Source organism: Clavelina lepadiformis, chromosome 5, assembly GCF_947623445.1.
Source record: "Clavelina lepadiformis chromosome 5, kaClaLepa1.1, whole genome shotgun sequence".
In the NCBI taxonomy this organism is placed as follows: Eukaryota; Metazoa; Chordata; class Ascidiacea; order Aplousobranchia; family Clavelinidae; genus Clavelina; species Clavelina lepadiformis.
This window is the reverse complement of record NC_135244.1, coordinates 4,819,239-4,846,640: the sequence shown is the minus strand read 5'-3', so window position 1 is coordinate 4,846,640 and position 27,402 is coordinate 4,819,239. Positions and strand designations below refer to the sequence as shown.

The following is a 27,402-nucleotide window of genomic DNA, read 5'->3' as shown; positions in this document are numbered from 1 at the left end:
TTTTCCAGCTGAACATTTAAATGTTATGGGATGCTTTGTAACATAAAATTTAATGAAGTGTTTGAAAAGAAGTCGTTTCGTCGGTCTATGGCTGGTACATTCGCTCCACAACATTTAGGGGATAAGATAAATTCAAAGCAACCTCACCCACCATCACCCCGGGACATGGTCCCTAATCCTCCACCAGGATACAGGGAAATTTATCAAGCGTGTCGCAGCGTTTACCCGGATCAGCCTAATCCTTTGCAAGTCACAGCAGTCTTGAAATACTGGTAATATTACTTTGCATGATAATTGATCTCTCGTTGATTAGCATTTCAATTATGTTTCTTACAGCTATTGTACCCTAATTTGTTGTCAAACTCAATTAGAACAAAAACTTCTAACAATCAGCCCCATGGCAATGTGATGGCGTATGTTTTTCTTTAGTGGAAAATATTGATATAGCAGTTTTAGAAATATTTACCAACTACAAGCCGGGCATGCATATATTATGAATAGAGAGTAGTGTACCAGCAACTTATTTTTGCAGTGTGTGGTCCCAATCCACTTTGATAAATATAGCAATACATAAACTCAAGTACTGGTGTCTTTCTAACTGTTACTGTGTGACAGCGCCTTCTTTGCTGGCCTCCGTAGTTGTATGAGCAATAAATTTAGCATTACTTGGATTTAAGTGATAATCTTGCACCTGCTTTCTAATGCTAGACTCATAGTCGCTTTTTGTGCAGGCTTGGTGGCCCTGATCCCTTGGATTATGTGTCAATGTACTATAATAAAGGAAACCCAGAAAGGAATATTCCAGAACACTGGCACTATGTAACCCTGGGATTTTCCGATATACATGGAGATGGTAGAGTACACCCGTAAGTCTTTTATATCTGCCGCTTTTTAATAAAGCTTTGTATTGAGGCCTTTGGTTAAAGCCTTTCCATGTGCACTCATCCCACTGTAAGAAAGTAGTATTTTTCGCTCCAACAGTGTAGATAATATCAGCTTAGAGTGTGGCACAAGTACAGCGTAAACTCTGATGCAATTGCATTAATTCTATCCATATCACAGTTTGAAGGTGTGTTTTCTATTGTGTGCTTAAGAATGGGCATCTGTAGCCATAATTTTTTTCTTATTAGAACCAGTACCGCTGATGGCCCAAGTGGATTTGGTTTTGAGCTCACAATGAGATTGAAAAGAGAGCCTGGGGAGACAGGACCACCCACTTGGCCTGCTGAATTGCTCCAGGCATTAGCACGTTATGTCTTTCAATCAGGTCAGTTCTTCAGAAATTGATAAGCCTGATTCATATGACCAAAGTGCCTCTTTAATCCCTTTCTTTATAAACTTTGCCAAGTTGACATGTTTCTCCCACGCCAATGTCACACAGTTTGCCAACACCACGTACTTAATCAACGATGTAACATCGCATTACGAACACTCTTGATTAGCTCAAGGAAGTTTTTCTACCACCACAAGGTTGGTAATCGCGTAATTATCTGTTGTAGAAAACGCCTTATACAGTGGAGATCATGTATCGTGGCATGCGCCACTTGACAACAGCGAGTCAAGGCTGCAGCATATGCTCATGACGGACGACGCTCAACTGCCCATGATTCATACACCGCTAGGCACCGTTAACTTTATTCAGGTACTACGAGCTTTGAACAAAACCATCACTTCCCTCCTTTTTGATGCTTGTCATGTTTGCATTCACTTAAGGGTGAAAAGTGGGGATTTGTTTTAAAATGGGATATGTCGTGCGGGAAAAGGACACGCGTCATTGAAAAATATTCCTAAACACCATTACGTTGACTTCGACAGGTTGTTGGTGTCTGCACAGAAGAACTTCAGGCTGCCCAGCAATGGAACGGTCCCGGTGTCATAGAGCTGCTAAAAACCACATCAATGTAACTTAAGTTTTTTTACTAATACATTTCTTTTTCATTCTTATTGGGCGTCCAAGAAGTAACTCAGAATATTGCCCTTTTTGTTAGTACTAGTGTTAAGGAAATTAACTGGCTTTCACAATTGGAAATATTTTGAAACAAATGAAGAATTTTTCTGAATTTGTTAGATCCGGCGGTCCATGGCTGGTGATAGACATGAGACGGGGTGAAACAATATTCGAGCTTGACCCTTCGCTTCAGGTATGCGGGTCAAATACTTTTCTTTGAACTGACTCTTGAACGAGTGCTTCAGTGTCGGGATTTTCCACATAATAACGACATACGGCGTTTGCTACCTGTTGTGTTCTTATCTCTGCAGGTTGAATTTAAAAAATAATAGTTTAAAAAATCCACGATCCGATTCTACATAGTTTATATCACGATATGTAGGATCGAGTGGATGAAGGTATCAGGACGAGTGGCTCAAATTTAAGCGGAGTCAGCGCCAAATGTACATGGGAGGAATCCAATGATCCTTCTTTCTTTGAAAACGGAGAAGATGATCATTCGCCTCGTACAATTTCCACAGAAGGTGATCGTGATTGACAGCCTACTACCGGGAAATCTCTTGTAATGCTTTAATACTCCGGGCACGGTTAACGTCGCTGGATGAAAGGATATTTGCCTGGTTAAAAGGAGTCAAAAACAAAGCTTACACGCTTAACGCTAAAAGCTTTAGATGCTGTCAAACATTGTTTTTAGCTTTCATAATCCATGCTGTTAACAACTAGATCTGGTACAACGAAGCGACGTAACATCAGCCGGCGCAGGCTTAAACTTGCCGCTTTGTTGTGAAAAACAACAGAACTTTTCATCGGTGTTGTTGTAAAAAAATTTGACCGTTTGTGCTACTAAATACTTGGTTGCACTTGGAGACTGTTCTAAGTGTTAACTAATAATGATACAACGATGATTGCTGCCAAAAATTGAAGCAGCGTTAATTATTGTTTTCTTCACTTTTCAGTGTCCAATCAAATAAAAGATGCTTTTCTGCAAGGAATCGCTCGTGCCAAAAATCAAATATTGCCATATCAGACTGAGTATGTCTTATGTAATACATTACATACCGTATGTACCGTTTTTGAGTTTAAAAACAATAAATCCAAACCGCAGCAATAAATCCGAAACTATTGCTATTTAAATTTACGAGACACTTGCCGTGACAACGCGTGCATCCAAGATATTCTTTTACTGAACAAAATTAACTTCCCAGTCACAAAGATGTCCACGCCAACGAAATGGTACCGCACGAGCTCGCCTGCACAAGAAACCTTGATGCCGTCCATCTCAAGTTTAACCTCGAAGCGGGTTCACTTCTTTCATTAGCTTGCAAAGGCCGCGTGATGCACGGTCGTCACTTCACTTTCAAGAGCGTTAGCGGCGACACGGCCGTCACATTCGTGGCGACAGGTGAGCTGAGCTGCAACATCAATTATTTAGTGGTCGTGTAGAGCTGCATTATTTGTTGCTGCTGTCACTGCAAAAACATATTCGACTCTACAAAGACACTAGACGGTGTTTTTTTTTTATAGGCGTTGAGGGAGCTTTTGTAAACGAAAGGTCACCGTACGCCGCTCGGGGACCTTGGCTGCAAGTCTTGATAACCGAGGATTTCGCGCAGACTTTAGTGGGGGATTTAGATGAATTAACCTCCATAGATTCTGTAAGTACTTCATACCAAAAGAGACCTTAATAACTGTACCAATTTACTCCATAGAATTCTAGTGTTGTTACATATGCTTAAGGCCGAGGTTGGTGTTATGTCTGTGTTTTGTGTTCGAACGGCTTTTTCACGTCAAGACCGCGGTTATGTTTCGGAAAGAATTACGTACTCAGCAAATAGTTCTTTTTTGTTTGAAAAAGCCGTTTCCTTTTTGCCTCATGATAACTCATCACCCACGCCTGGAGTTTTACTTAGGCCTCATATTGCACAATTGGTTTGATTTGCCCGGCGGAAAATCCACTCCCGATTTAAACGTCTTTAAGTCACTCAGACTTTGTTTAGGCGAGCCGTGAAATTGGCCTGGGCATGGTAATTATCGAGATATGCCGCGCGTTCATGAACTAAACGAACTTCAAACGATTGTAACGTTTTTGCGGGATCGACTGAACAAGCATAAGCCCGAATGCACAAGCCCTGATACCACATTAAAACAACACACGAAAATGTGGATTAGACTGGATCAAACCAGCCTTTCGTCAGTAGTCGTCCCCGCTTAACCTTTTTATCTTTACTTGGAAAGCAAAAAGTCGTGCGAAATATTTCTGTCGTGATTTTTGAAGAATCGCCGCCTTCAATTTGTTGCATGTTAACACGCAGAAATATCGCCCAGCCATGCAGCCTATATAATCAAGCACCTTGTTTTGCAAAGTAGTTCCGATAAGGGGCGCGGGAAAGCGATAGACCAGTCAGTTATGAGGGAGTACGGCGTTGAATTTAGACCAGACTGCCGATAACTCACACCCAATGTTGTCTTTAGACTTCTTACAGATTGGCAGGCCTGGAGAATTTACTTGCTATGGTACAACGAATCACTAATGCCCTGGCTTACACGTAATCGCTTCTGTGTGGCGCGCACGATAACACTAACATTGCTATTACTGATAAGGCATAAATGCGTTTGTTGTTGATGTGATAGCACCGGACTCACGTAAACATTCTTCACCAACGCCGTATCGATGATTGACATTGATGAAATTTTTATGACACTCGTGTATTGTTACACATTGGTGAATAATCAAGTTTTGTCAAAGCTCGTGTTTTAGAGTCTAGACTCTAGACTAAAGTTCGAAGATAATTTTCAGTCGTTTTTAATCTTTCGTGAAAGCATGCTTCTGGATATGGATAGAATAACCCGCCGTATTTTCGTTCTGCTGTTAAGATTATGTCAAAAATCTATCCTGTTTTTACTCGAAGTTTTTGGATAATGCTTGCGGACAGCCAACAAAAAACGAACACCTTTGTATTTCTCTTTTAGATGCAGCTACCAAAAGTATACCGATGGTCAGATAAACGTTTAGAAATAAGTATCTTGCCGGATGCAACATTTGACGCCATGATACCAATGCAGCAATTTCCACCGTAGCCAGCATGCCCGGTCGCCTGCAGTTCTGAGGCGATTTATCAGTTCTCCTGCTGCGCTATTTCGACACGGCGCTCCAGATACGATCACGGACGGCCCAGCAATACGGCCAGTTTTGTTTATTTTGCCTTGTCACCACCGTAAAATCATCGATATGGCTCGCTTAATATTGCCAAGTGCTTACCAGTGTTTCAAATGTGAACATTCTTTCGACTACATTGGACTTGCCATGAGTCCACTATTGCTGGGAAGATATTTCTGCCAAGTCGGATGTTTCGGGTTCGATTCTCACCAAGGACAGCAAATGCCAGCTTTTTCCATAAAATATTTTATCATTGTGATATTTTCTCGATCTTTTTCCGTATTTTATTGCTGTATTGTACTATAGTTTTTTTAAATAAAGTATTTTCTACGTTTTCTTTTTAACAATTTGATCGAACGGTGCTATCGGTGTGACCATAGTGCGTCATCAACAGACTATGATGTGCTCACACTTTAGTCGAAGAATTTTCTGTAAGTTTTATCGTTCTTCAATCGTCGATTTTAAAGTGTCACATCGCGCCCCCTTTTATAAATTTGTTGTTTTTTTTTTCATTGTCCTTCGTCAGTGCTTAGCCAAAATTCTTTCCGTCCGTCGCCGATCGTTCTGTTTGCAAACGTTCTTAATCGCGTTAGCGTGACGAAAGACGATTAAAATCCATCCCATACAAACATCTCTTCTGGCCTGGTAGAACGCTGGCGAACTGATTGGCTTATCATGATTGGACGGCTTTATTGTGCTAGGTTCAGGGAAAGGTTGCAAGGGAGGAAAAAAATAACATGTCAAAGACGCTTCACTCATCTATTATAGTGAAGTCCGCCATGTCCATCCCAACGTTCATAAGGTATTTTAGTTGTAGAGTGTTGTAGTTAGCGTTTTAAATGAGCTCGAAGGAGTTATACCTGATAGCGACACTCGCATATAGTAAACACTTGACTTGATCTATATACGTAGTGTCAAGAAAGTATCTGTCATAAACTTTTTCCGGATATTTTACACCTATGAAAATACTATATGAATCCTATGTTACCTATGAAGATCAGGTGCGCCTCATAATAGCTGGCCATATGAAAATATACTGATCCATTTCCATGACATGTCCGTCGGCGGTTGAGACCAACCGTTATAGTAACAAGAATCAGTTTCGGATCTTAAATTTCCTACAAGCAGTAAGCTATACAGTTGATGTTCAAAATTTACAAAGCGTTAATGTTACTGTATTTACAAAATGTGATATTTGGGGTCATCTATTTCTGAGAATTTTGGACCCCGCCTGCGGTGAGTTGCTTCGACAAGCGAAACATCAAAGGGCTGGGTTTTGTTTCGACATGCATATCAGCGTGTAGAGAATAACCTCAATTTATCCTTTGCAGGTGCAATTTATGGGATTATGGGTAGCAACAGTTATTTTCATAAACTACAATTTCTTGTTATATAGAAAGATGAACGTTTTCGTAATAAATTCCTATTTTAATGTTGTGAAAACTTTTGTAGACATAAATTCACTACAATTTCTCCAACCAAGTCTATCACCATAAACTGCATTTTGTACACACACCCATCGTCTCGTTGAGATCAATCTACATATAAGTTATAGCCTACATACGAAAACTTTGTAAAGCATAATAACTAATAAGTTTAACAAAATTTAATGATAATTAACAATGTTTCTTATAGTGTATTATGATTTTTCAAATTTTAAATACTCACTTTTACATAATTTCCTTAATGCAATTTGATGATTAAAAGTTGAAGAGGTAAAGTGTGTCAATTTTTCATATAGCGACCAAACTGCACTGGAAAACCCTCGGCTCGGTTAATTAGTCAGTTAGCGTCCCACACTTATTTCGTCTTTGCAGTGCTGGTGCGATTTTTTGTGGCGATACACAAACGTGGAAATGTCCGTGGGTATCGCATTAATGACGACATTGATGACGTTCAATGGTTCTCGTGAACTACTTCAAGTTCAGGTGAAGGATGATTTTGTCTGGTGAACGACCAAATATAAAAACTAACATAAACCGCATCGGAACTGAAACAAGTATAGTGAGGAATCGTCGCCGAGTTTAAGTCGTGAAAAGATTTTTTGGGGTTGAAAGGTGACTCATTGAAAGCTGTCTGGCTCCTGACCAAGGCAGATTGTTCTTCCCAGACAGCACAAAGTATAAACATCAAACAAATTTTAATTTTGAGGTTAAGAGATACAAAAAGTTGCCTTCTCACCAACATGTACACACGAGACGGATTGATCTAGCTCCATTGAAATTCAATAATTCCGGGATGTGTGATATTGACCACCGCACATTCAATTAAAATTCTCTCATGGATACTGAAGTAATTTCAAAACCTTTTTAATAAGGTAATAATTGTTTACTGCGCGAAAATAAACTACTACTAATAGTATAGGACTATAGGCTATTTAAAAAATTACCGTAGTTGTTCTGTCCTTGCAATATGCTTTGAACATGCATAAGCATAAAAAAGATCTAGGATAGATTTACAGTTAAAAAACTATAGGTGGCACCTAAGGGCTACGTGAACTTTTCACGTCATGTAGGCGCGGCCTGAAGTCAATACCGGTATGATAATTTCAATAAATGTTTTCTTACAAGGATTTCATTTCAAGCTACCCCAATCATAAAGACACTTTTGTTGAGTTTTTAATCAGGTCAGACGAAGGTCACTTGAAACTGCGACAGAAACATGATTACAAATTTTTCTCAGTAAAACCCACGTCATGGAAAAACAATTTTTTTAACCAGCAATGCATTAACAACTCCAAAAAAACAAGACATGTAAAGAACGTGTTCTCCAAACGACACTGCACATTGATACAAGTAGGCTTAAAGCTGTATAAAGCGGGGAATGATCAACACAAAAAATTCACAGTAAGTCAAAGATTGAAGCAGAATGTAAACAACCGCGAACAGACTGCAGCAATTGCCTTAAGATCGACATAATCTGCATAAAATGTAACACTTAATTTTGTTGCATGAAAGTATGATGCATTTGAAAAGCCTTTATCATGTAAATAGGCATAGACAGTCAATAATATACATACGATGAAGTCACTGCTACACAATACATGAAAGTGGTGATGGAAATCATTTTATCTGATATTATGCAGATAAAATCGAAAAAAGAAACCACGTGGCTAGAAAATTAGTTACTGGTTTATTTTCTGCAACTAAAAGCCTTAAGAGTTGACAAATAAAATTACTATTACAACATGTGAGAAGCGATATGCTTTGCAGCAAATTTTGTGGAAATTTGTTAAGGCATCATAAGGATCTCGGAAAGCAAACAATGTGACCATATTTATTTGGACGGGAGACTAATACAAAAACAAGAAACAGGTTGGGGTACGCAGATGTAATTATATTGCTGTATAGATATGACCGGATATAGCACAACGAAAACATAAAAACATCAGATGGCAATTGAGAATGGAGGTAAAAGATATGTCCAAGTATTGCAATTGATCCACGAGTTATAGCACGATCCACTAAGAGCACTCAAACGTGAAAATTGGAAAAACTTTCAGCTGCATTTTTGGATCCCAAATTGTCTCATATGAATTATGTAAAAACTGAACAGGTTTATGGAGATGTTAATAATCATAATCTGCCAGTTGGAAAGCACTATTAAGCACGACATTTCCGACAATAGCAAACAAACGCCTTAATGGGAAATATAAAAGAAAAACTAAAAAAATAAAAGCAGCCGAGTAGTGTAAGAGGGTACAAATAAGGTCAATGAAACACCTGCATAGCTTCTACACAATCACTCCAGCAGTAGGTTACCAGAACAAAGCAAAAACGCAAGTGCTTCACAGGCTTCAAAAAATCTTCACAATGTCGTCGATATGACGTGATAGAGTCCGTGGACGAACAAGGTGGGGCCAAGGTCGTCACTGAGCTTAGTCAGCATGTCCAGGTATTCTTCGTAACGCTCCCTGGGTGGAGGAGCGGGAAGATAGAGGAAGGTCACCGCGGTGGAGGAAAGCTGAGATTTGATCAAGTTGTTGATCCTCTGCGGAGAGATCAAAAGATTTTTATTTTATCGTTAAAGAGCTATTGCGTTGTAAAATAAAAAATCATTAACGAAATTATGTGATAAGAAATGTAATTCCGCAAAAATTCAAAAATAATTTCGACAAAAAGCTTAAACTACATGCCTAAGCATACTACAAAGCTAAAAATCAGTACAAGCTGATTAAAAAAGAAACATTCGAAAGACTTACGCTTAAATAGAGCGGTTTATCTTCAACCTGCGGGACTGGTGTCTGTGTGGCGTGAAGATTATCTCCATTGCTTCCTTGTTGCCCCTCTTCGGGCTTAGACGGGACTTGTATTGTCAAGTTGTTCTCATTGGAAAGACTCTCAGTGATGTCATTCAATTCGACCTGTTTGATCTCTGCGCTGATGCGGACTGTTCGTAGAAATTCCTAAATATAAAAATTTCGATTTATTTTATTAATGTCAAGATAACTTGCAGCAGTTGTGTTTTAGCCGGCAACTATCCTGTTGAAAGTGTAAACCGAGTAAATTTATTTGGTAAAGAGTAAAATTAACGGGTTCAGCAAATTGAGTTTACCTAAGTTACGACAAAGGAAATTAACATAGAGATAATAAAGTTTAATATCCCACAACTGCTCACTTCTAACTCTTGATCTCCAGGAGTTACAATGTTGGAATGAGAGCGATCGACACAGAGAAAAATGCGAAGTTTTGTTCTCTTCTTCCAAAACGGAGTCATATTAAGGATACAAGCCAGCTGCATGAGAAAGACACAAGTCGTGTCGAAATAAGAAGATGGTTTCTGCTCATCCTGTGCAAGGAAAAAATGTTAGAAATGGTCTTTGGATACTGGAACGAAAGACTACAGTCTATATAAGAAGAAATTGTGGGTTTATTAGGGTTTACTTTAGCAAAGATTATATTGACACGATAAAACAGTATATAAAACAATGGCATGTGTTTATCATACATCATAAAACTAAACATCCTATTATAAAACAGTAGATTATGTCATTCGTGAAAAATAGGTAATTAACATATCCTTTGTGATAAACATAATGTTTGACACTGACCGATGCTGATCTTTGAATGAAAGAGTCATTGGACAGCAAAGGTTTCAAGAAATTAACCGGCCAAACATCAATGTAATGCACCTTACTTTTGTCAGACATCACAACCGATTTGTTAAGCTACAACAGTTACAAGTGTGTATAAATAAAATGTATCAATATCATACTTTCAGAACAAAAAATCTGCTTTGGATTGTACAGTTATAATAATCTAACTCAATTGCTTTTCTTGATATGTACTATTACATACTATTGAAAAACGTACATGCATAAAATTTTTATTGCATTATGTATTAATACTATTATTATTACATTGTACAATGTACATCATTACATATATCATTGTCGGTACGCACTGTATTATATCATGTACAGTAAATAAATATTACTATCATGCTACAATAACTTTGTCTTTTGCACTTCATATTCAAATTGAATGCAAACGCCCATTAAGGTCGGTAATTTCTTATGTCCATTACACCAACGTTTGTTTAACTTTAACCACTGCTAATCTATTAGTAGTTACCTTGTCAAAATATCGAGCAAGGCAAACGTTTTTCTGCAACTTAAGCGCATCTGAGATGATAGAGACATATTCATCAACGCTAATCTCTCCATTTGCATCAACATCAAAATCTGGATTGGGTGGCGGGAAGAAATCGCATTCGCTGAAGACGTTGTTCTCATCTTCAGCTTTCTCGCTATGTAGCACTGCACTCAGCTTTGATCTGCAGATAAAAAAAGAACTACCGTAAAACCTCTATTTCACCGCCACCTCTAATAGAACGCCACTTTTAAAGAAGGGTAGAAAAATAGAGCGCCTCCCTCTAATTCAGGGGCGGGCAACTTCTTCGGTCGGCGGGCCTTATATGAGAAAATGAAGTACTTGGCGGGCCGGATTGCTGAATAGATTGGAACGCAGCTTTGTCTTATTAATGTTTATGGTCGAAAATGTTTGCTCATAAATGTATGTAGACCCGAACAGAACAAGTAGATTCATGGCCATCTTTCTCAGGTTGGCAAACTTGGACTTATTCAGTGACGCAATACAGGGATTGCGGCAGAATGTGGCCGCAGGCCACATTATCATGTAAGACCGGAAACTGTCTGCGGGCCGCTCAAAATCCCGTCGCGGGCCGGATCCGGCCCGCGGGCCGTATGTTGCCCACCCCTGCTCTAATTGAACGCCACCTCTAATAGAACACCACTTTTAGCGGCGGAATTGTATTAGCAGGTCTCTACTGATAATTCTGACCAGCTAGTCGAAAAATAGAGCGCCAACCTCTAATTGAACGTCACCTCTAATAGAACGCCACTTTTAAACAAGAGTTGAAAAATAGAGCGCTATGGCGGTGAAATAGAGGTTTTACGGTATCTAGTATTTTCGAAATAAGCAGACGGCTAAAAAGAGATAAACTGATTTTACTCATTGTCTTAAACTGACGTGTTAATGAAATGCTTGAAATATGTCCAAAGAGAAAGAACTTAGGAGCAAAGTGTTACGACGCAACTCAAACTTTCGGCTCTTTTTTTTGTTCTATGAAATTTGTAGCCTTCTACAACAATCTAAAACTTATCCTACTTCGGAGCCAAACACTAACCCAGTCCTTTTTCTTGGTGCAAAAGCACCTACTAGCTTGAACGTATCTTGCCTTGCCTGGTTGTCATTGAAACCAAGGACCAATGTATTTGGCTTCATTCCCCCGAGACCTGAATGAATAAAGACAAGTTTGTCAATCTTTGTGCAAAAATATGTTGCAAAAGTATAAACATTTCATATAAAAAAGTAAAATCAATTAAGAATCATATTCAATGAAAACGAATATATGAAATATTCCTAATGTACAACAAATGAATCAATACCACTTGCTAAATAGTCCAAGCAATTGAGACAGAAATACCTGAAATTCTAAGCAATTGCTCTGTTCCTTCCCTGACAGACCTGGCCAGAGTGAGCTCAACAAAAGCTTTGACACCAAGTTCATCAACGAGATTCAACCAATGTTGGTAATGAACACTCAATATGTCCGTTGGCATTTCTGCAAGACTTCCAAGCCTAACGTGGCCAAGGACATACAAACCTGAAAATGAAGGGAGTTTGAAGAAAATGCTTAAAAAGGGCTATGGGTAATGTACATATGGTGTGCTGGCAACTACGTCTGCATTTGTAAGCATTATATGCATTGCATGTAGAATAAGTTTGCCAATGTATTATTAATATATTTGATTTACAGCAAAACTATGACAAGAAAGCTCACTTTTTATTTGCATTGGTAAAGTGCAAATATATATTAACTAATAAGCATATTCACATAAACATCATGGTGTTAAATGTTCAATTTAAATTCAAATCAAAGCGAAAAAATGCAATGTTGTGTGAAGGGAAACCAAATAAAGTGATGTAATCCTTATATGATGCATGAATCACCAAGAGAAGCAAAAAAAGCGATTACATATTTACTAGGGATGGGCCGATACGAACCCAAACCCGAATAGATTCGTCGAATATCGCCTTTATGGATTATTCGGGCGAACACGAATACCAACAATGGCGAACCCGAATACAATATTACTTATAAATTTACTGACTTTCGTAAAAAATGATGATTTAGTTTCTCGACAATGCTAAACTAAAGTCAGCAGTACTTACAATGAAGGTCGTTTTCCTAAAGATTCTGCTTTTTCGATCGTTTTTAAACACTATTTTTCGAAAGAAAGCGATTTGTTTATCGATTACATTATGTTACAAGCAAGACTTGACAACTTTTGGATGAACTTTTTTTTATTTGGTTCTAATACGAATAGATTCGGGATTCGTTCGTGTCGACCTTCATTATATTCGGGTTCGCACGAACCCGAATAATCTTCCTCGCGGCACGTCCCTAATATTTACATGCACTTCACCTGATTTTTTTATGGAGTTGATGAAGTCTATCAGTTGGCAACAAGTACGCGGGTTTTTCACCATCAAGACAATTTGTGGACGCCAAAATTTAATGTGCTCTTTTCTCACATCCAACATCAAAAGATATTTTCTTACCTAAGCAAAAGGAAAAAAAACTAAGAATACGATTTCATAGACATGTAGTTTCAGTCTTTTGTCTACAAACAGGAACCAACTTAAATTCATGATAGCAACAGTTTGCAAAGAATGCACATTGCACCTGGTGGAAAATAAGTGCCTGGCTTATGTAACCCCAAGATGACTGCGGCACTCGATAGTGGATGGCAACAAGCAAAATAATAAGAACAGCAATGCTGACGGAAGTATAGACGGCATTAACCAGGAAATTCATCGTTATACAACTCAGAAAGCCAAGCAGACACGTATGCCACGTGAAATACTTGAAAGTCGGTCTAATATAAAAAATTGATATAAGCTTAAGAATGTCTGCAAACTCGCATTTGATACATATTTGCTATTGAATACATTGTTAAGTCACATCATAAGAATATTGTGGTCAACATACCGGAAATTTGGTGATGAAGCCCATTCTAATGCTAAACAGGCAAGGTCTGTTGCAGCATACGAGAACAGGAAGAAAACGGTAACGATTGGAGCAATTGTGCTCACTTTGTTAGCGAGCAACATGAGCTGTACAAGGAACCATGTTGCGAGAACAGCTGCAAGTGGATTGCCACTGTGAGTTGTTCGGTTTATTGGACGTAAAACAATTCCTGAAATAAATAATTCGTTACCCTTTGCATTATTATCAAGTTGTAAACTTACATTTACTGTTTATTCAAAAAGAAAAAAAATTGGGAGGTAAACACACCCAACACCTACTTTCTAACTTCCTTCCACTAATCAGATTTTCCAAAAACATAACCAATGATTTGTACTGGTAATGTATATAGACTATAATAAAACTATATTTTGTGTTTGTTCTTACCAAACAAATCATCACGAGCAAGTGCAAATAAAATTCTTGATGCGCCGATTAAGCAACTCAAAGCAGCAGAAAGTGAAGAAGCAAAAACACCGATTGCCACAAAAGGTCCCCATAGATTCACAGAAACCAAGAAACTGTAGTCACATTGTAATAGAACTCTGCAAGAAAGTTTTATGAGCATAAGTTCTTACATAATATCAAGTCAAAGAGGTTTAAGTGTAAATCTTGCACCATACTACTACACTTGATAAACAAATTACGAAAACTTAATGAAAAAATTCAAATTCAATGAGTCACTGGCCAGGATGATTTATGTGAAATTAGGAACTGTGAGAAAAAATTGCTGCCTAAAATTGGTGGGCATCGCATTTGAAACACAATTCATTCAGATGCAAATGTCATATGACTCAAACTGAATGAAGTAATTTTTACACCTACTTACTGTATGATGTAATGGCGCCTGTGCCCACAAATGGCATCATAAGCCAGCCAGACCGCAGACCATGTGACAAACAAACTTTTCAAAAAGGTCAAACCATTGCAAAATGTTTAAAATACAGTGTACAGCAATTACACACACTTGCAGTCAGTTTCCAGTTCTCATTGTAAAAGTACTTTTTTGAACCTTAATGTTAAAACATTCCGCACAGGCTCATTTAATTATTTTACTCACTGAGTTTTAACCCTTTGCTAAATCAAAAGCAAACGGTTTAATAAAACCAGTGCCAATAAAATACCCAATAAAGTTTAGTAGCAAGTTCAGACAATAAAATATCCTTTATTGCACAAGAGCTCAAATGACAAGCGCCTTTTTTGTTTAAAAAGCAACACCAAGAGCAAGAAGAAATTACCATCATAGTATAGTATAACGATACATGACTTTAAATTTAGTGTGTGGGCATGTTTCGACCTTTTACAGTGTAAATATACCGTTACTCCGTTAGTGATACCAAATTGTTGCTAATAATACAACAATTATCTTTAGACATTACGATATTTCATAGAAACCTAATAAAACACACATTCAATTTAAATCTAAAAATGTTCTGGAGAAAAGTCATATCAGCTCAAGACAGCGGAAATTTATACAAGTGATAAACATTGTTACACAATAGTAGTAAGATATTGCAGCAGCCTACACAAAAATAAAAAACTGCTTAAGTCAAACAAACATGAGATCAGTAATTACCTTGGAGTGGTTGCAGTGATAAGAACAATGAGTAGGATGTAGATGAAAAAAGTTATTGCACATGCACTGATTGTGCCGAGTGGGATTGACTTACTTGGATTTTTCAAGTCACCTGACAATTAAAAATATCTGTAAATAATTTCCTTGCTTGATATCTGATTAAACCTACTGCTTTTTATATAACACCCACGACTTATCCAACAGCATATGAAGTTAATATTTTAATTGTGCTAACTTCGTTTTCTCTGCCTTCTCAACCACATTAAAATAAGTCAATATAAATATCCTGTAATCATCACTTCATAGCCTTACATTTTGCAATAGCAAACAAAAATCTATTTAGATATAAGCATTAGTAGCAAACAACTGGTTGCCAAATATTTCATGGGAGCTAAACAGTTCTGACAAGACAACAACATGATAACAACTTGTCAAGTGCCAACAACGCACTTATAAGATAATTGTGGACAGTGCTTAATAACAATGGCCTTAAAAGCTAACAAAACAAAGAAAAACTGGTATAGAGAGGAAATGCAGTCGAAATACAAACAGCAATCAACACGTTGTTTCTCAAGATGTTAGTTTCCACTGAAAGTCAACGATTTAAATCAGGTTTTTAAACACAAAAACAAGATCAGTGCAAGCTGTGTAATGTGTGTTATGGTAAAACGCTCAAGTCTTTTTAGGCGATTGTGATTTGCATCGGCTCTAAATATGGGTATTTTGCGCTATATATACTGTAGTATCAAAACTTTACCATCATAAACTGTAAAATTAATGATCTAAACTTCCCAAATGGAAGGTAGTGTCAACATAAGAATACATCAAGCAGTTACACTTAGAACCAAGAAGTAAAATGAGCCAGCTTATCAAAAATGGTGAGTAACCTTAGATGATTTTTTAAGCTGAAAATTACATTACCTGACATGTTAGCACCGGCCATTATGCCCGTGCATCCGTTGAACAAGACCGCAAAAACAGTGACAAAGGTTTGCTTTATGTCATTTGTGTAGTCAATGGTGTAGTTCTCTGAAAAACAACAATTTCAGTCTGCATAGTTGCACATTCAAGTAAAAAAAATTTTAAAGGCCATTTTAGAAAATAATTATACCTATTGATTAGAAAGCTCAAAGTAAAGTAAAATACCTCAAAGTATATGAGTAAAATATACGTAAATGCATACGATTTTCAAAGCTGCAGGGAATATTTTGTAGTCATTTACGGAAAAGCTGAAAGAATTTACGACCCCAAAATAACAACCTGACATATCCAGTCAACCGAAAGTGAAATAAAAAACTTTGTGGTGTTATTATAACAGCATTAATGGTAGATGGTAAACAACTGAAGTCAAAGTGTATAATTGTTAAATGGCCTGCGGCAACCATCAGAAATTGTTTGTTTCATGCAAATGGAAGCTGAAACCCTGATTATATTTCATTCATAACTTATCATAAGGCATCATAACTTGGTTACTATGTAAGTTTACAAAACTGTAACCATTAAAATATGAAATGAAACGAAGTATGTTTAAATACGAAAAAGCATCAAAAGATAAGTTGAAACGTAAACGAAGTTGACTAAGATTTTTAAAAAACTTCCTGTTGTTTAAGAAAATTAACAGACATATATCATGTGGTAAAATTAATAATGTTTCTCTACGGGTACGTGCTTCCTTGTTACTTGTTGGACCAAGAGAATGGAGACAATATTTGTAACATTATTAAATGTGATTTATGCATAGCATGTTGGGAGGAACTAGCACGACATATATTCATTAAAGTTGAGTTTTTAATGAAACTGGCGCATCAAGCAATCTTGTATGGCATGTAGCCATTGCGTTGAAACTTACCATACAGATTTTCATGCACTGTCTTTCCATTAAGTCCGGCATACTGTATAACTGAAACATTATTGCAGAATGAAACGTTTGGAAGTGAAAGGTTTCCCTCGCCCCCGACAGGAAATGGTTTTTTGGCAAAGAAGCTGAAATAATAGAAATAATTACAACAAATTATAAAACAAAAAACAACTTATAATGGGTAAATAAAAAACACTAACATAGAATTTATCCACCATACCCATTGGCTATTTAATGTAATTTACTGAACATTATTCATTGCAATATGTGAAACAGCTTCTTACCTAACCACAACAGATGCTATAGATACCATAACAACCAAGAAAATCATAAAAGTTGTTTTGGCATAAATATCTGCTCCCACAACACAAACTACGAGGCACAGCAGAAGAATGACAGTTCCATACAAATAGTTCCATCCATAGCTGCTTGGAATTCCACTTTAAACAATCCAAAAATAATAATCAATGGTTTAATTATTTTAAAAGCATAATTTCTGATATCTGTGCATTGCAATGTGTTGTATTATAGCTGTAAACATTGTGTTATAATAAACAAAATATTGTATATAAATATATAATATATTTATACAGATAGGAATTTAATTTCAACAACATTAAGTTTCAAATATTGCTTAGCCTATCATCATTTCTTTCATACGAAGGGCCAATCTCGTATATTCCATTTTCTCCAAAAAACGATGTCAAAGCTTCAACAATACCAAAGATGTAGAGAGCAGATGATGCAGCATTAGCAAGGAAGAACATGAGTCCAATTGCTCCTCCAAACTCTGGCCCAAGTGCACGGCTTATCATAACTTTTAAAGTAATTGGTGAAGGAAATTCACAAAAAACATTGAAATTCAGTATAACAGGCCAATAGCTCACTTTTTTGATGCTATGCATAAGTTAATGCCAAATAAGTACTAAGAATTATGACATTGTTTATTTTTCAAACTTAGAATATATTTTGTAAAATATGAGGATACAGTATGCACCACCTCCTTCAATTGCACCATTTGTTGATATGGCACAAACAGACAAGACAGTGAGGCCAATAATGGCATAAGCAAGTACGACCATGGCAAGGCTCTCAAGCATCCCGGCTTGACCAACGATGAATCCCATACGAAGAAACAGAATGACACTGAACATGGATAGACAGCACGGCACAATGACACCAAAAAATGTTGAAAGCTTCTGCTGTCCCCGGTTATCTTGATTCTGTACGACATAAAACAAACAAAATTCTTTATAACAAGTAAAGTTAAGGCGATGACCAGGTTACTGGAAACACATCAAATTAGATTGAGTTCAGTTATGAGAAACTGAAGTTCATAAAAATATCACCTCTTCAACAATGCTGCATAATCTAACACCCCCAGATTCATCACCATATCTTTTATGCAGGTGATTGCTGATAAGGAGGTCCTTTTCAGATCCCGCTGGTGAACTCATTGTCAATCAGTTTTTCTACTGTTAATTCATATCACACTGATCAACATGTAATTTCACTAATAGAAAAATACAACAAAGTGAGTCTACAGTAAACAAGCGATTTCGAACTTTTATTGTCTTTATTTTAAACTTTTTATTGTCTTGTTCGATCTAGAAAACAAGTGCACAACCATATGAACGTGATAGTGGGGTCACAATTGGGTGGCAGGGGACTACAATACAAATGCATCACATGGCTGAGCACTCGTGCACAATTCATTGGTCTTACTTTAAGTCAGTGTACTTGGACTTTTGAACCTTTTTGGCTCTTTACTAGCCTTATGTTGGCAGAATAAACTAGTCCATATTCCCGATTGGAAAGTACAGCAGTTTTCGTTGATAAATTGTGGGCGCAAAGACACAACTTTTGGAGTGATGGTGTGAACTAAAGTCTCAAATCTTTACTTATTTATTAATATTATTTAAGTAGGCGTGATGATAACAAAGTTCAGCATACAGCTGCCACACTTTCCAGTATGGCCCATATTGAGTGAATAATCGATATTTTTTAATTTTGCACTCCGAATCAGGCATATAGCAAGCAATTTTTTTAAGATTGCATTGTCATCATGAAAGCAAATGTCACCATAATAAAATAAGCGGTCAACACTGTACTATGAGTCTCATACAGCACTATGACTAGGCTAGCCTACTCTAGCCTGAAACAAAATCCATGGAGTATTATAGAAATTACTATTAAGAAGGGACCAAAGGAAGCAAAAAAGAGACCCAGGTTAGGTTTAAAATATTAACCTTAGAAATGCAGCCTACGCTTGGACCTCCAACAAATGCTCATTTCATTTCTTTTATTTTTCGCCATTGGCTGTAGCGAGAAAAAAGTATTGTGCTAACCTTGTTGTATAACGATAAGGCAAGGAATACGCTAACAAGCAAAAAACAGGTTTAAACGCTTTGTGAACACTTAAAAGTTTAGGTAAGCTATAGGCAGGTCAAAGGTCTGTAGGGGGGTAACTCAAACTTACCAGCTCAGTTGGACAGTATCCGAGGGTTACAGCCACTGAAACTGTTAAGACAGTAAGAACGGACGGCCAGAAAACAGAACTCACAGACTCACCAGCCAACAAGCATGCACTCTGCAGAGCGCAGGCGACTGCGACTAGTCTCAGACTGAACGCAAAACTTTTAAGCACATTTTAAGGCCGCTTTGACATAACATGATCTAAAGTTGTGCCTTTTTCTTGTGGTTTAACCTTTACAACAACCACCGCAGAAAACACTAACCTCATTATGAAGATAAGTAAAGCTGCTTTTACAAAAGAACATGTAATCTGTTCATCTGTTGTGACTTCTGACTTCAGTGCTAAAATCAAAAATCAGCTGATATGTGATTCGACCCCTCCTGAACTTTTTTTGACACGGTTGAATAGTTTCAACAAACCGTGGCTTGTTTCAACGATGAGTGGCTGAAAACGTAGTTTTCAGGAAGCAAACCAGGGTTGCAAAAATTCGGAAACTAAATCATCTTGGTCCAATTTGACAGATTGTAATAAGGTGGTAATATCTGTAAATATCAAATATCAAATACCAAAAAATTTTAGAACAAGATACCATATATATCTGTATAAAATCTTGTTTTGAAGGAAGTAAGTCTAGTAGGCTAAGTTCCAGAGCTATTTGAGCAAGAAGATAAGAAGGCATGTTATTACATTATAATTTAATAAAAAAAAATTTATTAAGTGTCTACAAGAAAATTGAAGCCCACGGGTCTATCCTCTAACAAAATAAAATATCTTAAAATTTGTTTTGTAATTTGGTGAAAAATGAAAGACATTTTTTGTCCTATTGGTGTGGGCACTTCCCCCAGTGGTCTAGCATATCACTTTAGGTCAGTTTAAAGACACGTAATGTGTTTTTTATTATAAATCTACTGTATTTGCAATAGGCTAAATGTTTCCAATGACAATAATTAAATCGTGATCAATGTTTTTCTTCATTGTAGGTGTGCGCCCATAGATGATACCTTTTATATTATTCAACCTAAAGTAAGTTGCAGTAATCTATTTTAATATTTCATCTGTTTTAAACTTTTTTAGGAGATACCCATACCATAAAGTAAACATAGAGTAAACATTAAGTAAGCTTACAAGAAATTTGGTCGCACATTTTATTTAAAGAATCACTAAGAAAATGCGTCTATATAATGGCTACAGAATTCACTTCCGCCAACATGCGCTTATAGACGTCAATAGGTCTTTCACACTTAGGACACTTGTGATGTATGTCCTTGAAATCGTCCGAGTAAAATAGGATGACGCAACATCCAACCCGGCACCCTATGCAAATGAGACCTCCAGCAGTTATCCAAGTGGAGGTTCCTACCTCCGGCTTTGTCTTGGTGATGACCTTGTCGTGGCAGTATGGGCAGGTTACCGCTTTTGGATGCGGGGATTGGAAATTTGCTGTTTGAATGACTACTTGTGGTGGAACGGGAGGATCCGTTGGGAGTGGGTAGCTTGGAAGATTGTAGTAAGCCTGACCTGAGATGTTGTTGTATGCGGGAGGATTTGGCGTGGAAGACATTCTCACATTACGTTGTGCTAATTGTCATAATTAGCCCTTATTCCTACGGAATTCTCGTGCAGATCCGATCATATTATAATGTTATTAGTGTTCTATTTCGTGTGTTTATCAATAATCGCTGTATTATATTTTGGCTGTGTTAAGTATACGCAACCCGGTTTTGACTACTTCCAAATTACGTCATTTGTACTACAGCGCTCAATGCGTTAGTTCTGTGATTGTCATCAGTCTAATAACAACAGTCTGTGATTCTACCAAACGCAGCTTTATTCTGTACTCTGAAAACAGTAATCGTTTCGTTAAGAACCAATAATAAATGATTATTCAAGACATTGATAGTTTGTTTTTTGTACTGTGATACCTAACTGGCCATCAGGGGTTAATGAATGCGTCCAATGGAGTCAGATTAGCGATCAATTGATCAAGCAATAATTAACAACAGTTCACAACTCCAACAAGACGCCTAGTTAGTAGAACGTAATATAACTTCACAATTTTTTCATTAAATTTCTAAACAATAGATTTATTTACATTTTGTACAACTCTACAAAACAATTTATGCAACAGGTTTTCATATCAACTAGCTTTAGTGTTTATCTTCTCCTTTTCTAAGGTTTAAACTTTAAACTCTTTCGTATAATTAGTAAACGTAGGCCTATATACAGTAGCTTAAGCATTCACGAACCGCTGGCTTCAAATTTAAAACATCACTTAATACGTTAATTGTACAACAGTTCATTACAAAATCATGGTAGGGCTTTTACTGTACAAAGGTAAGTAAGTTAATATTATAACTATTATTGTTAAGAAACAGGATATAGCTTGGCACTTTTAAGGTGTTGTGTACTTCCACAATACACCTGAAGAAGCAAGCTTATGCTTGCGAAAGCTCGTGTCAAAGTTAACCTTAAGAGTGCCAAACTATATGCTGTTTCTTATTTTTCTTTAAAATTTGATTAAAACGGTTCAGACAACATCAACCTATTATTTTTAAGTGATTGTTAGTATAAAAGTGATTTAAAAGCAAAGTGTAATATGATAGTAGGAGAAACGTTCCGCTTACATACGACGGAAAACGTCAATAACTCTATCACACTTTGGACACTTGTGATGTACATCCTTGAAATCATCCATGTAGAACGGGATAAGGCAACATCCAAGCCAGCATCCTACGAAAATGAGACCCCCGACAACTATCCAAGTGAAGGTTCCTACCTCCGACTTTGTCTTGGTGATGACCCGGTGATGGCAAAATGGGCAGATTACCGCTTTTGGATGCGGGGATTGAAGACTTGCTGTTTGAATGACCACTTGTGGTGGAACGGGAGGTTCCGGTGGGAGTGGGTAGCTTGAAGGATTGTAGTAAGCCTGACCAGGGATGTTGTTGTATTCGGGAGGATTTGGCGTGTAAGACATTTTTGTAATTAGAGATTACTTAAACCCCTATTGAAAATTTAAAAGTTTACTGAAAATTGCGTGATAAAGATTTTATGCTACACCTGCTATGAATTTCTAAATTTATTTCTCTTTTTTCTTTTCATCTTGTTTGTGAACGATGTTTGCGTCATTCCGACTTTGAAACGAATATCATTGAGTTATGTCAGTTTCAAGATAAGACGGTCCTGGATATTGTTAATATTCAAGTTTATCTCCTATCTAAATATTTTAGGATTTCCCATTTGAAAACAGTAAGGCACTCGAAGTTACTTTCTTGTTAGTGTATAGCAACTGTTTGTTACAGAGCACAAAACAACATTTGATTCACTCGTTAGTTTATTTGATATAATTGTAGTATAAACTACAGACAAAAATAAAATATATGTTAAACCACTCAAACAAGCAACATAACTTTAACTAGTTATATACTATGGTTGCCACCAGACATAATAATCATCAAATAAAAGACACAATTGGTGAATACAGAACTTTATTGTCTGCCGACGTTTTATTTCATTCTGATGAAGCTAACCCGCATCGGTAAAAGAAACGTCGGAAGACAATAAAGTTCTGTATTCACCAATTGTGTCTTTTATTTGCTGTTTAACTAGCTATTATTGGTTAGTTAGCAAACATTTATTTTTCGAAGATGTAAACTAAAAAGGGCGCCTATGCTAGCTTCAAAAAAAAGTCAAACCGAACAATAAAAATACATTAGAACAAGACCAACACCAGACATAGAACACGACCAATAGCGGTAAAGCTGTAGCAATTAATAAACAAGGAGAACATATTGCTTTGATGAAATTATTCAGGCCATTTTGAACTTCTTCTGGTGATGGTGTTATAATACTGTGATAGATATAAAACTCGCATCTCCATCAAATTGAATACAAAGCCCACACAATTGGAACAAATTGTTTTTTAAGTTTAAACACGCAAAAAGATGAAAAGAACATCAGTTGCACGCAACTATAATGAAATCCTATCCAAGTAAATCCAAGTAAATCTATCTATCCAAGAAAATCCAAATCCAAGTAAAACTATCCTGTTAACAAAAAAGAGGAGTGATTTTTGTAGGGAAAATCGAACCAGATATGCGGTTAGTACACCTAAGCAAATTTTATTGCACTTCTAAAATTCACTGCATCGACAATAAACCACGTCACTAAAAAACAGCAAATAATTGATTTTTTTCAACTATAAGTTTGAAGTCGGTATAAGTAACTGGATTAGTTTGGTGCATGTTATAGTTCACTAAAAGTCGGTCTTTCTATCTACAGCAGCTTGCAAACATCAACAGTTCACTGTCACTGAGGGCAATCACAAGGCCTATCCCTGTATTCGTTGATGTAGAATGGTATTAAGTATGAACTCAACCAGCACTCAACCAATACCAACACACCAGCAGCTAAGGACGTAACGGTACCCACTGTTAGAGTCGGTAGTATCCGTTGCGTGGCAGTGCTATCATACAGCGGTGATGGGAAGCATCACAAGTATATTTGACCCATCATATGTCAGAACCTAACAACATCGCATAACTGTAATCTATAACAATCCTGAAAAGGAAACAATAAGACAAGATAACATAAATAAAAGCATGGTTATCTTTTGAAACACATAGATAGTTGTATATACAGTACTTATGAGTTATTGCATTAATCTTTATTTTCAAACGCATTAAGCAGCGACAAGTGCTAGTGATAAACAATTTAACATAGACTTCAACGTATATTAGCCTATGCGGCATTATGTATATGTAAAATTAAGTGGGGAAACTTTTATTAGTCGAAGGCTGCATTTTAAATAAGTGGGAGACAGTTGTACTACAGCTCTTAATCATATCATGTATGATAGAAGAACACATAATACTTCATTGATTTCCCAACAAAATAAAAAGTTGCTTAAGTACAACCAGGCGATGGTATTCAAACAGAAAGCGATTAATCCTTACAAAAAAGGCAGAAAAATATTCAAACCACATAGTATCTCTTTAACGTATTGCTGAGGTTACAAATCTTGAAAGCTTTGAGTGCAAATGAAAACCAAGAATATCATACTTCCGACGGCAGACAACGCAATACAAGAAAAAAACAAACGCAATGCTGACAACTGGGTAAAACGAACGCAACTCTCGCACAAAGGGCAATACAGCATAGGAACATTTCAGATCACAAAACAAGAGTTAAAGCGATTAAGCAAAATTTATATATAGCCTACAGCAACAGTAGGCTACATTATAGCTTCTAAAACGGTTAATGCAACGACCAGAACTTTATGATGCACATTTTACAGTAAAACATCTTCTTTCAGTTCATCAACATTTTACAGAGGCCGGTAGATGTCAATGGTGTGCTGACAGTTGGGGCAATCATGAAAGATATCCTTGCATTCGTCGATACAGAACGGTATGATACAGCACCCCAGCCAGCAGCCTAACAAGATCAGTATTCCTGCCGCTGCCCAAGTGACGGTGCCCACTTCTGCCCTCGGCCGAGTAATGACCGTAGCGTTGCAATGCGGACAAACGGTATTGGTCGGAAACTTGCTGAAAATACGGCGGGGCTGCTGGGTTACAATAACCGTTGCATTGCCCATCGGTCCGGGGGCAGTACTCACATATCCAGGGGGCGGTGGAGGGGGCACTGCACCCTGCTTCGGGATCCCGTATTCATTGGCAGTGTTGTATTGGGCTTGAGGACCAGCCGGATATGGGTTTCCCATCTGCATGCTTTGATTATATCCAGGAGGGGGTGGGGGAATAGCTGACATTGTGGGAGGTGCAATTAAATCAATAAAATATTAGAACGTTGTATCAGGTAGTAGCCTACACCTTTCTATATGAAAATGGTAAAAGTGGTGAAATTAGCAACAAAAAGTCCGTTACTGCATAAATCCTACAACAATTTAATATAAGGTTCCTTGCTAACATAAAAGGTCTCAATAAATATACTGTGGTTGCCACCAGGCATAATGATCATCAAATATAAGGCACAACTGGTGAAAACAGACCTATATTTTCTGCCGACGTTTCATTAACACATTCCAGTTGACTTCCTGATGAAGTTTACGATTTGTTAAATTAAAACAAACAACAACTTACGGGAAAAAAAACTAAAATCGATCTTTTGTGTGTGGTTTCTTTCAAATTTACAGCCTATTTTTAACAACGGGCAAGATGACCAATATTTATCACGTCTTTACGATATATCGATTAAATCGATATATGGTTATCGGTTACCCGTAGCTAAACACAAAAACAACAAACAAATTGACCGTTCGTTATCTGATGCTGAAAGACAAATGTGACGTAAGTCAAAGATGTAATTGGTAAAATGAGCAATACGATACGACTGCTCCCAAATCAAATACTTGCAACCGAGATGTCATTTGTCGAAAAGAGATAATTCTCATATACCAATATAGATATAAAACTGTGGAACGATTTACCACATACGGGTATATATTACGCTCAGCCCTCAGGTCTAAAGAGTCGGCTATGAATAATTCAGACGACGGGTAAAAACACTTCGCAAGAGTTGAAAATGTGAAGTGTTTCACGAACAAACAGCAGCACACCACGCATCCCGTACGGTGGTTTGAAACACGTAAGGTGCGTGCCCTCTATCTAAGTAAGCGCTAGTATTTAGCACGCTTTGTATGAAATGGACATTTTATGTGTAATTCAGCTTAAACTAGTCATTTGTTCAACCAACTTTCATTGAAAAAGACCCATCTTCTAATTTCGGAAATAATAAAACTATTGTAGTACATTGTTCATGTCACTGACTGAAACAAACGTTAAGTCATCAGATTTTCGATGTTAGTTCAGGAATGGTCCTTTAGTTTTTAGTACTTTGGGTACAGCCGCAATGTATTTTTAATCACTTACTGTAAATTGCTGACGTCACAGATTAAACCAGCAGCTTTCTGTTAGTGTAAAGTCGGTTCTATTTTCCGTGAGAATTGTCTAAAGTTTACCAAAAAACAATAAAGAACGATTGCGATAGATGGGCAAGACTAGCCACTACTCAGCAGGTGAGTGCTGCTAAAAGCCAAAAAGAAGTGAACAAAAGAAAAAGTTACATAAATTTTCAATATTTCTCTGCCAAAACCGAATGAATAACGGGTACTACGTACACTAAGCAGAGCTAGCTATAAGAAACAAAAGCTGACCCTGCAAGACTATCAGCATCGTCGTACTCGCCCATTACCTTCAACGCTTCACTGCGTCAAATTTAATGGCTACTGCCCACTTCAAAAGCAGCAAACAGTAATGGTTGAAACCTCGCTCTACTAGGCCATAGCTGCCAGTGAGTTTACCTATTACGTTTGCTGTGCGTAATGTTTTACGTATACATGTGCGGAAGTAAACTCTGTGTACACACAAACGCTTTTGTAAATCTACCACTAGACAGCTTGGATATAGTTTAAGGCTTTCAGCTTCAGGAGCAAAGAAGAAACATCTTGTATGACAATTCGTTTGAAAACAATCAAGTCTCACGCTTCGCGTTTCACCCCTATCACGTGAGGCAACATATTTGCACGAACGACCACAAGGAATTTTAACATAGTGGCTACCTTACTAGTGTCGGTTTCTTTGTCATGTCAAGTACTAAATTTTTCCAGTAATGCTTTACGATTGACTTCTAGTCATCGTCCAACAACGGTTTGCAGTCATTATAAACTGATGCCGTGGATTATAAATGCCGTCATTATAAACTGATGGGTGGATAGGCTATTAGAGTGTTATGGGCTACATAGTTTTATAAATTCATATCTTACAAGCGTATTACAGTGTTTCAACTAAAATCTCCTTTTAGGGCCTTTCTT

At 37.2% G+C, this 27,402-nt stretch overlaps 4 protein-coding genes and 1 pseudogene across 5 annotated transcripts; 1 reads left to right on the top strand and 4 right to left on the bottom strand.

The window, feature by feature from the left end:
* LOC143460297 (suppressor of fused homolog) lies at positions 1-5,739 on the top strand. The gene is made up of 11 exons (XM_076957752.1): positions 1-272; positions 732-866; positions 1,131-1,267; positions 1,500-1,642; positions 1,816-1,901; positions 2,069-2,141; positions 2,331-2,472; positions 2,905-2,980; positions 3,154-3,350; positions 3,473-3,603; positions 4,919-5,739. Exons 1-11 carry the CDS (start codon positions 31-33, stop codon positions 5,024-5,026), a joined length of 1,470 nt encoding a protein of 489 aa, XP_076813867.1. The 5' UTR covers positions 1-30; the 3' UTR covers positions 5,027-5,739.
* Positions 5,740-7,707: 1,968 nt separating this feature from the next.
* On the bottom strand, positions 7,708-19,724 carry LOC143459673 (solute carrier family 12 member 9-like). Of its 2 annotated transcripts, XM_076956901.1 has the most exons (19): positions 19,572-19,724; positions 18,442-18,567; positions 18,081-18,315; positions 17,753-17,909; positions 17,377-17,532; positions 17,084-17,217; positions 16,156-16,263; positions 15,235-15,346; positions 14,046-14,203; positions 13,623-13,830; positions 13,317-13,509; positions 13,057-13,192; positions 12,054-12,233; positions 11,754-11,862; positions 10,679-10,880; positions 10,156-10,272; positions 9,723-9,893; positions 9,307-9,510; positions 7,708-9,095 (listed from the first exon to the last, which is right to left on the bottom strand). In XM_076956901.1, exons 2-19 carry the CDS (start codon positions 18,547-18,549, stop codon positions 8,913-8,915), a joined length of 2,871 nt encoding a protein of 956 aa, XP_076813016.1. In that variant the 5' UTR covers positions 18,550-18,567; positions 19,572-19,724; the 3' UTR covers positions 7,708-8,912. The 2 variants fall into 2 exon arrangements, with proteins under 2 accessions (XP_076813016.1, XP_076813015.1); XM_076956900.1 differs by lacking the exon at positions 19,572-19,724 and having other exon boundaries at positions 18,442-18,624.
* A 1,018-nt stretch (positions 19,725-20,742) lies between these two features.
* Positions 20,743-21,129, bottom strand: LOC143458886 (LITAF domain-containing protein pseudogene; annotated as a pseudogene).
* Positions 21,130-22,188: 1,059 nt separating this feature from the next.
* LOC143458883 (LITAF domain-containing protein-like) lies at positions 22,189-22,545 on the bottom strand. The gene has a single exon (XM_076955778.1). The coding sequence runs from the start codon at positions 22,543-22,545 to the stop codon at positions 22,189-22,191; it is 357 nt and encodes a 118-aa protein (XP_076811893.1).
* A 1,583-nt stretch (positions 22,546-24,128) lies between these two features.
* On the bottom strand, positions 24,129-25,445 carry LOC143460408 (lipopolysaccharide-induced tumor necrosis factor-alpha factor homolog). The gene has a single exon (XM_076957899.1). It carries the CDS (start codon positions 25,339-25,341, stop codon positions 24,895-24,897), a length of 447 nt encoding a protein of 148 aa, XP_076814014.1. The 5' UTR covers positions 25,342-25,445; the 3' UTR covers positions 24,129-24,894.
* Positions 25,446-27,402: the final 1,957 nt, after the last annotated feature.